Source organism: Salmo salar, chromosome ssa21 (genome assembly GCF_905237065.1).
Source record: "Salmo salar chromosome ssa21, Ssal_v3.1, whole genome shotgun sequence".
Lineage (NCBI taxonomy): Eukaryota > Metazoa > Chordata > Actinopteri > Salmoniformes > Salmonidae > Salmo > Salmo salar.
In genome coordinates this window covers 29,003,674-29,012,144 of record NC_059462.1, presented here as the reverse complement: position 1 = coordinate 29,012,144, position 8,471 = coordinate 29,003,674, and the positions used below count along the sequence as shown (strand labels likewise).

The 8,471-nt window shown below is 45.7% G+C and overlaps 1 protein-coding gene across 1 annotated transcript; it reads right to left on the bottom strand.

Annotated features, from left to right (window-relative positions):
• Positions 1 to 5,046: 5,046 nt before the first annotated feature.
• LOC106582049 (NAD(P)H dehydrogenase [quinone] 1) lies at positions 5,047 to 6,886 on the bottom strand. The gene is made up of 6 exons (XM_014164741.2): positions 6,819 to 6,886; positions 6,474 to 6,638; positions 6,248 to 6,378; positions 5,974 to 6,087; positions 5,767 to 5,868; positions 5,047 to 5,564 (listed from the first exon to the last, which is right to left on the bottom strand). The coding sequence occupies exons 1-6, from the start codon at positions 6,820 to 6,822 to the stop codon at positions 5,265 to 5,267; spliced, it is 816 nt and encodes a 271-aa protein (XP_014020216.2). The 5' UTR covers positions 6,823 to 6,886; the 3' UTR covers positions 5,047 to 5,264.
• Positions 6,887 to 8,471: the final 1,585 nt, after the last annotated feature.

The window sequence follows — 8,471 nt, the reverse complement described above, 5'->3', positions numbered from 1 at the left end:
TAAGTTGAGCCGCGGGACAGGGTAAGTTGAGCCGCGGGACAGGGTAGGTTGAGCCGCGGGACAGGGTATATTGAGCCGCGGGACAGGGTAACTTGAGCCGCGGGACAGGGTAACTTGAGCCGCGGGATAGGGTAAATTGAGCCGCGGGACAGGGTAAGTTGAGCCGCGGGACAGGGTAAGGTTGAGCCGCGGGACAGGGTGGGTTGAGCCGCGGGACAGGGTAAGTTGAGCCGCGGGACAGGGTATATTGAGCCGCGGGACAGGGTGGGTTGAGCCGCGGGACAGGGTAGGTTGAGCCGCGGGACAGGGTAAGTTGAGCAGCGGGACAGGGTAAGTTGAGCCGCGGGACAGGGTAAGTTGAGCCGCAGGACAGGGTAAGTTGAGCCGCAGGACAGGGTAAGTTGAGCCGCGGGACAGGGTAAGTTGAGCCGCGGGACAGGGTAGGTTGAGCCGCGGGACAGGGTAAGTTGAGCCGCAGGACAGGGTAAGTTGAGCCGCGGGACAGGGTAAGTTGAGCCGCGGGACAGGGTATTGAGCCGCAGGACAGGGTAAGGTAAGCCGATCTACACTTTTCTGTACTGAATTAAATATTACCATTACCTTTTTAAAACCATGTCCATCTTTATTTCCCAAACACAATTCAGCACAATCACTTTGTATTTTAATAATTGTAAGCATCTTTTAACACAGGCTTAACACAGTTTTTATTTTATTTTTTACTTTTAACATAGGAAAGGCCCTGCCCATTTGCTCATCTTGTTATTGGCTCAACCATTGACTCAACTTACCCCATGGCCATTGGCTCAAACGTGTTCACTATATTAGCCCACACAGCTACAAGGATGCACTTTCATGCTAGGTTTAGGACTTCTGTTTGAAGCTTACAGAGACACCAACTGATGTATAGAACACTCTTTCCTAGAAACAAGGGTGGCCCAACTTACCCAACCCTCCCCTACACTAAAGACCTGAATGAGTCAGAAACTATTATCGTGAAAGTTGAAATTACTCAAAGTGTCACACCCTGATCTGTTTCACCTGTCCTTGTGCTTGTCTCCACCCTCTCCAGGTGTCACCCATCTTCCCCATTATCCCCTGGGTATTTATACCTGTGTTTTCTGTCTGTCTGTGCCAGTTTGTCTTGTTTTGTCAAGTCAACCAGCGTGTTATGCCGGGCTCCTGCTTGATCCCAGTTTGGTGTTGTTTTTTTTTGGCTAGTCCTCCTGGTTTTGACACTTGACTCTGAACCTGCCTGCCTGACCATACTGCCTGGCCTGACCTCGAGCCTGCCTGTCACTCCGTACCTCCTGGACTCTGGCGTTGTTATGATCTTTTGCCTGTCCACGACCATTCTCTCGCCTGCCCCTTGGATACTAATAAATATCAGAGACTCGAACCATCTGCCTCCCGTGTCTGCATCTGGGTCTCGCCCTTTTCCCTTATAGAAAGTTAACCAATTAAGCAACGTCAGTTCCATCAAATGTATTTATAATGCCCTTTTTACATCAAAACAGATGTCCCCTAAAACAGCAAGCAATGCAGATGTAGAAGCACAGTGGCTAGGAAAAACTCCCTAGCGAGGAACCAGGCTCTGAGGGGTGGCCAGTCCACTTCTGGCTGTGCCGGGTGGAGATTATAAGAGTACATGGCCATTAAGGCCAGATCGTTCTTCAAGATGTTCATAGATGACCAGCAGGTTCTAATAATAATCACAAAGGTTGTAGAGGGTCAGCACCCTCTACAGTTAAAGCCATATACTACCATAATTGTTGATAAAGTGAATAAACCACTGACTTGTTGAAGAGAACACCATTTCTAAGAATAACCAATAAGTCATTTATTTGTGATTAAGAGCATAAACAGCATGTGGATAGTTGCCATATGCAAAAAAGCAAATAGTTTATTCTAAAATTCAAGAAAAAACATGGTTTATTGCAACTATCTAAACAACTCAAAATGCTATATGGCCACCTTAAATCTTAAGATAATGAATTTAATGAACCATGTAATGCTTAGTCCCATGAACTTGTCCTCAGTGTGACATACGATTCTCGAATAGACAAACGTATTTTTATTCATTATTAGTTACTTCTGTAACTGATATTCCAGGAAATCAAATTCTTGCATTTCAATTGAAAAACATTTCCTTGTATAATGTGAACCAAGTGTCTTGCCATTAAGTTTTGGGTAAGAATGTCATTTTTGTAAACGTAGAAAAAAAGCAATAAGCTTACTTGTGTATGTCACCTGCCTCATGCGTAACAATGCTAGCATTTTGTCCAAGACAACTCATGTTTTTCCTTTTATCGGCATCACACATAGGACATTATCACCCCGATGGACAATACACTTGCAATCATTAATGATGCTTTCAGAAGTTTCTGACAACTGAAAAAATGCTTCCAATCAGTTCTAAATATCAGTAATGGATCCTCATTAAAGGATTTATAGTATACACATTACAATTAAAGGGACCCGTATTGTTTTCACTACCTCCCAGAGTAGGGAGTGGATAATTGCATGCCTCCTGCTACCATGGATGTGGTAGACGTTTCTTACAAGCTGACTAAACCGGCTACATTGCATGCACAAAAAAAAATTACACATACAGTACCAGTCAAAAGTTAAAACCTACTCATTCAAGGGTTTCTTTGTTTTTACAATTTTCTACATTGTAGAAAAAGTATTCCAAGAAGTACATTCCATTTGAACTTTTTAGGTGTGCATTGTGAGATACTGTACTGCTGGCGCTAGGAACACAAGCATTTCGCTACACCTGCAATAACACCTGCTAAATGTGTATGCAACCAACACAACTTGAAGTCTAAAAAGGTCCTCATAGGTTAATGGCTTCTATCCCCTGGAGTGACAGCCATTTGCTCTGGTACATCATACCAATAATAAGTATGTATATATCTCATTGTCTCTGTTGGAAATCTCAGGCTACTGTCACGGTTGTCGTAGGATGAAGGAGCGGACCAAAGAGCAGTGTGTATCGTTCCACATTTTCTTTATTAAACTGTGAAACTATGCAATACATACAAATAAACTGAATGAACAAAACAACAAACCGTGACGAAGAGTTACAACATACACTTACTCAAAAACAATCTCCCACAAACCCAGGTGGGAAAAACAACTACTTAAGTATGATCTCCAATTAGAGACAACGATGACCAGCTGCTTCTAATTGGAGATCATCCCAACAAAACCCAACATAGAAATACAAAAACTAGAACATAACATAGAAAATCTAAACTAGAAAAAAAAAAACTGTCACGCCCTGACCTACTCTACCATAGAAAATAACAGCTTTCTATACTCAGGACGTGACAGTACCCCCCCAAAGGGAGGGTTAGGGTGGGTGACTAATGTCGGTGGCGGCTCTGGTGCAGGACGAAGAACCTTCTCATCCCGCGGATCCTCCAGCAGAGGAGGCAGCTACGGTTCGGGGCATAACCCCCGCTCCGCCCGCTGATCCCTCCGCTTTTGTGTCACCGGACTGTGGGCTGTCGCCGGAGGCCCCGGACTGTGGGCCGTCGCCGGAGGTTCCGGACTGGGAACTGTCGCCAGAAGCTTCGGACTGGGAATGCGCACTGGAGGCCTGATGCGTGGGGCTGGTACAGGTGGCACCAGACTGGTGACACGCACTTCAGGGCGAGTACGAGGAGCAGGCACAGGGCGTACTGGGCTGTGGAGGCGCACTGGAGGTCTGGAGCATAGCGCTGGCACAATCCGTCCTGGCTGGATGCTCACTTTAGCCCGGCAAGTGCGGGCGCTGGCACAGGACGCACTGGGCTGTGAATGCGCACTGGAGACACCGTGCGTATCACCGCAAAACATGGTGCCTGACAGGTCACACACTCCCTCAAGCGAGTGCGTGGAGACACAGGACGTACCAGACTGGGGAGGCGCACTGAAGGCCAGATGCGTGAAACAGGTGCATATGACACCGGACTGGTGTCACGCTCGTCAGCACGCCCGCTCTGCAGCGCTCTCAAGTCTAACACCTCTCTCCGGAATCTTGCGTCGAGTTCCTCACTCGTCTCCCTGACTGGCTCTGGTTCACCCCTCAGCTCTCCACGGTAAGCACGAGGAGTTGGCTCAGGTCCCAAACCTGACTCCAAACTCCCCATGTGCCCCCCCCACACACCATTTTTGTTTTGAGCTGCCTCTCGGGCTTCCGTCGTTGCCGTGCTAGTTCCTCGTATTGTCGCCGTTCCTCTCTCGCTGTCTCCGCCTGCTTACCTTGATGGTATAACGCCTCGTAATATTGCCATTCTGCTCTCGCTGCTTCAATCTCCTTAGGATGGCGATACTCCCCGGGCCTAGTCCAGGGTCCTGCCCCATCCAGGATTTCCTCCCATGTCCAGTCCTGTTTACCACGCTGTTTGGTGCTTTGTCACGGTTGTCGTAGGATGGAGCGGACCAAAGCAAAAGCGTGTGTATCGTTCCACATTTTCTTTATTAAACTGTGAAACTATGCAATACATAAACAAAACGTGACGAAGCGTTACACACTAACTCCCACAAACCCAGGTGGGAAAAACTACTTAAGTATGAGCTCCAATTAGAGACAAAGACCAGCTGCCTCTAATTGCAGATCATCCCAAAAAAGCCCAACATAGAAACAAACTAGAATATAAGAATATCTGCACTAGCAAAAAAAACCTGACCTACACTACCATAGAAAGCAGTTATTTTCTATGGTCAGGACTTGACAGCTACATGGTAATTTATAAAGTAATAGTTAGCCCAAAGGACTAAGAAACTGACCCCTTTCATCACAATACTTTTATAAATGTTTCTAATAAAGCTTACCAGGCTGTGCACCAGCAATGTCTTCTGTACTTCATTGCAAGAGAACCCTCCCCTGTGTAATAGTGCCCAAATGCTTGAGTAAATCAAACAGAATGGTGTCACACCAAGTGGACATTACTTAAGTGAACAAAATCACAACTAGTTGGAAATATGAGTAGACTTGGGACTATTGTGCCTTGAAATAAACTGTAAGAACTACAAGAGCAGGTGAAGGGAATTTTTTTAATTAGTTACCTTCACAACCTTAATGAGAACAGTCACCAGTGGACAGTTGTCACATCAGGTTCAACATTAAGACAAAATGATGCATGACTTTACTCATGATTGAAGCTTTTATTAATATCACAAGCTACCCAATTTAAGTCATTTCATTTGCCATCATGTCAAAGGTTATTACGTCAACTACCCAGGTACAGAAGAGCAGGACATTATCCTAGAACCCTTCACACACCAGCTTTGATCTGGCTGTTGGGTGGGAGGGGCTTGCCCAGGTGGGTTCCAACAGTCAGGCCGAACTTATTGGCTGCATGCTTCTCCTGGATATCCTCTTTAAGCTGGAAGCCCCGCCCACCATCAAAGCTGTCTGAGGGGGTAAAGTAGAGCGGAGTTTCTCCCAGAAGCCCTTCCAGCCGTGTGCGCCATGCCTCCAGCATACTGCAGCGAGCCTCAGAGGGGATGTGGGGTGGAGCCCAGAAGATCTGAGGAGCCAGAACCTGGAAGCCACAGTAGTGCAGGATGCCATTCTACTGGGGAAGATAAACTGGTTTAGTAAACATGCTCAAGGTGAATAAACATGAGTTGTCCAATGCCGCAATCCTCCCATCATTGAAATGATCACTTGCCAATCTGGAATTGAAATGCTTGTAATAAAAGCAGACGTCACGTGGGGATAACATTATGCTACAGCAGTCAACATGCTGGTAGTGTCAGCCAAGCCTAACATACCTGCAGTGGCCACAGGGTGACATTCATGTCTCCATTGATGCCATTGGCACTGAACATGGACTCATGGGATCCAGTGGTGAAAGACAGCATGGCTTTCTTGTCCTGGAGGAAGACAGGGAAACAACCAGGTGAATGATATGGAGGGACCAAAGAATAGGAGCAACTGTTTGAAGTTTAACAGTGACTATGTGCGATCGTCTCCCTTACCTTGAAGATGCCCTGGCTGTACCGCTTCTCTGAGGTGTATGCAAACCCCAGTGTGAGGACCCGGTCCATCCAGCCCTTCATGATGGCAGGAACAGTGAACCAGTACATTGGGAACTGGGACAGAAAATGGCAGACACTAGTCAACCTGGAGTGGGTGCATGTCAACCACCAGACAAACAGTAAAGCAGTCATTGTAAGAGCTGAAGGTTCTACACTATTAATAGGCCAAGGCCAATTTCCTTAAGACATTTAGTAGTACTGCTGGAGAGCTTACCTGGAATATGACAACCGCCGCTTCAGAAAGTTTGCGGTGTTCCTCAGTGATGTCAGCAGAGAGTCGGCCCTCCTTCCATGCCAGCATGGTCTCCTCTCCGTACTGGAAGTGTTCAGCATCCTTCACCGTCCCTGGGAAAGCATGACAGAACCAGTCAAGGTAAAAATATATTTTAAAAAAAGGATCATTCACTACTGTAATTAAGGAACTTATGGGTCAGACTTACCAGTGACATCTTCAGCAGTAGCAGAGGCTTTGAACTTCATGGCATAGAGGTCAGACACCTCCACCTTACAGCCCTGAGATGTCAGAACTTTCACAGCCGCGTCTTTGGCTGCAGCGTTAAACGATCCAGCACTCTGGTGGGCGTACACGATCAGTATCTTCTCAGCTGCAACACAAGACCACAGATAAGCCACACAAACACTTCAACAAGCAAAGTATTGTAGTTAGACAACGCTTTTCTTACAAAAGAGTAAAACTACAGTAGTTTCTCTAGCATAAAGACAAGGTCAAAAGGGGCCCTGTCTGGAACGCACAAAAACAGTTAAGACTGTTAGCAAACTCTCACCCATTTTAGTGCTGTCTGCTGCGCTAAGGGTAAAGCTGGTTTGGATGGAAACTAGCACATACTGACAGAGGGCTGAGATGGCTGCTTTTATACTGCTCTCCTGCACCAAACATATCATCTCACACAGCTGCCTGTCAGTCAGAAATCAAGCTAATCATCTGTCAGTCAGTCAGTCAATCAATCAATCAATCAATCAATCAATCAGTCTGTCGTCTCTCCTTCTCCCCCTCTCTCACGTTCACATGTTCACACACTATTATATAGTCAACCTGCCAACTGCTTAACCAATGTACTATTGTGATGAACACAAGTTAAACCAATCCCAGTTTTGGACAGTGTTTCTTATTGCCGGTGAAACATGCCAAGTAGTGTTGAAGCTATTCTGGACAATATTTGTATCCTGTGGTGCAGGCCAATGTGGGACCCCTGTCCGAGCCCAACCAAGCTTGTGTGCGTGCATGTGTACATGTACAGGTGTGTGTGAGCTTACATTACTTGCATGCTGGCGTCAATGTGTGTTTGCGTGTGTTGCGTATAACATGGCTATAGGCACTGTGCAGATGCGGTTGAGTAGCTCTGTGCTGTAGTTCTGTTAGACTTCCCCTCTCCACGCAGTGGTGTCTCTGTCGTTGAACTGACTCACGGGTTGCGGTCTCATGAAAAGGAACCCTGTCCAAACGGGCATCAAAGCCAGCCTCGGAAACACACACACACACACACCAACCCGGTCCCCACAGGGGTACTAAGTAACAACTGCTACACATTATCACATGGGTATGCATGCATGCAAACACAGCAGGCACCAGAACATGAGTGAGACACGTGTTCAGTTTGTCACCCCGTTCTCTCCTTCTCTCCCTATCTCTTGTTTGCATGACATCAGAATCAGAATCACCTTTATTCGCCAAGTGCATTTACACATACCTGGAAGTTGCCTTAGTGAGAAGGTGCTGCCAGCAATAGATATACAAACAGAATACAGACACAAGTCCACATAGACATCATGCAGATACAGTGGTGTAAAGTATCTAAGAAAAAATCTTTAAAGTTCTACTTAAGTCATTTTTGGGGGTATCTGTACTTTACTGCTTATAACTTTTACCCCACTACATTAAAAGATATATGTATGCAGTATCAATCAAAAATTTGGACACACCTACTAATTCAAGGGATTTTCTTTATTTTTAGTATTTTCTACATTGTAGAACAATAGTGAAGACATCAAAACTATGAAATAACACATATAGATTCACGTAGTAACCAAAAAAATTAAGTAGTCACCCTTCACCTTGATGACAGTTTTGCACACTCTTGGCATTCTCTCAACCAGCTTCATGAGGTAATCACCTGCAATGCATTTCAATTAACAGGTGTGCTTTCCTTCTTAATGCGCTTGAGCCAATCAGTTGTGCTGTGACATGGTAGGAGTGGTATACAGAAGATTGCCCTATTTGGTAAAATACCAAGTCCATATTATGGCAAGAACAGCTCAAATTAGCACAGAGTGACGACATGAAGGTCAGTCAGTCCGGAAAATGTAAATAACTTTTAAAGTTTCTTCAGGTGCAGTCGCAAAAACCATCAAGCACTGTGACGAAACTGGCTCTCCAAAATGTCAAATTTGGACTCATCAGACCAAAGGACAGATTTCCA

Bases quoted from the DNA above. Each gene is read 5' to 3' on its own strand.
- LOC106582049 (XM_014164741.2), bottom strand. The intron at 6,379-6,473 runs GTAAGTCTGACC...ATGCTTTCCCAG, and splicing joins TACTGCTGAAGATGTCACTG to GGACGGTGAAGGATGCTGAA. The intron at 5,869-5,973 runs GTAAGGGAGACG...GTCTTCCTCCAG, and splicing joins ACAGCCAGGGCATCTTCAAG to GACAAGAAAGCCATGCTGTC.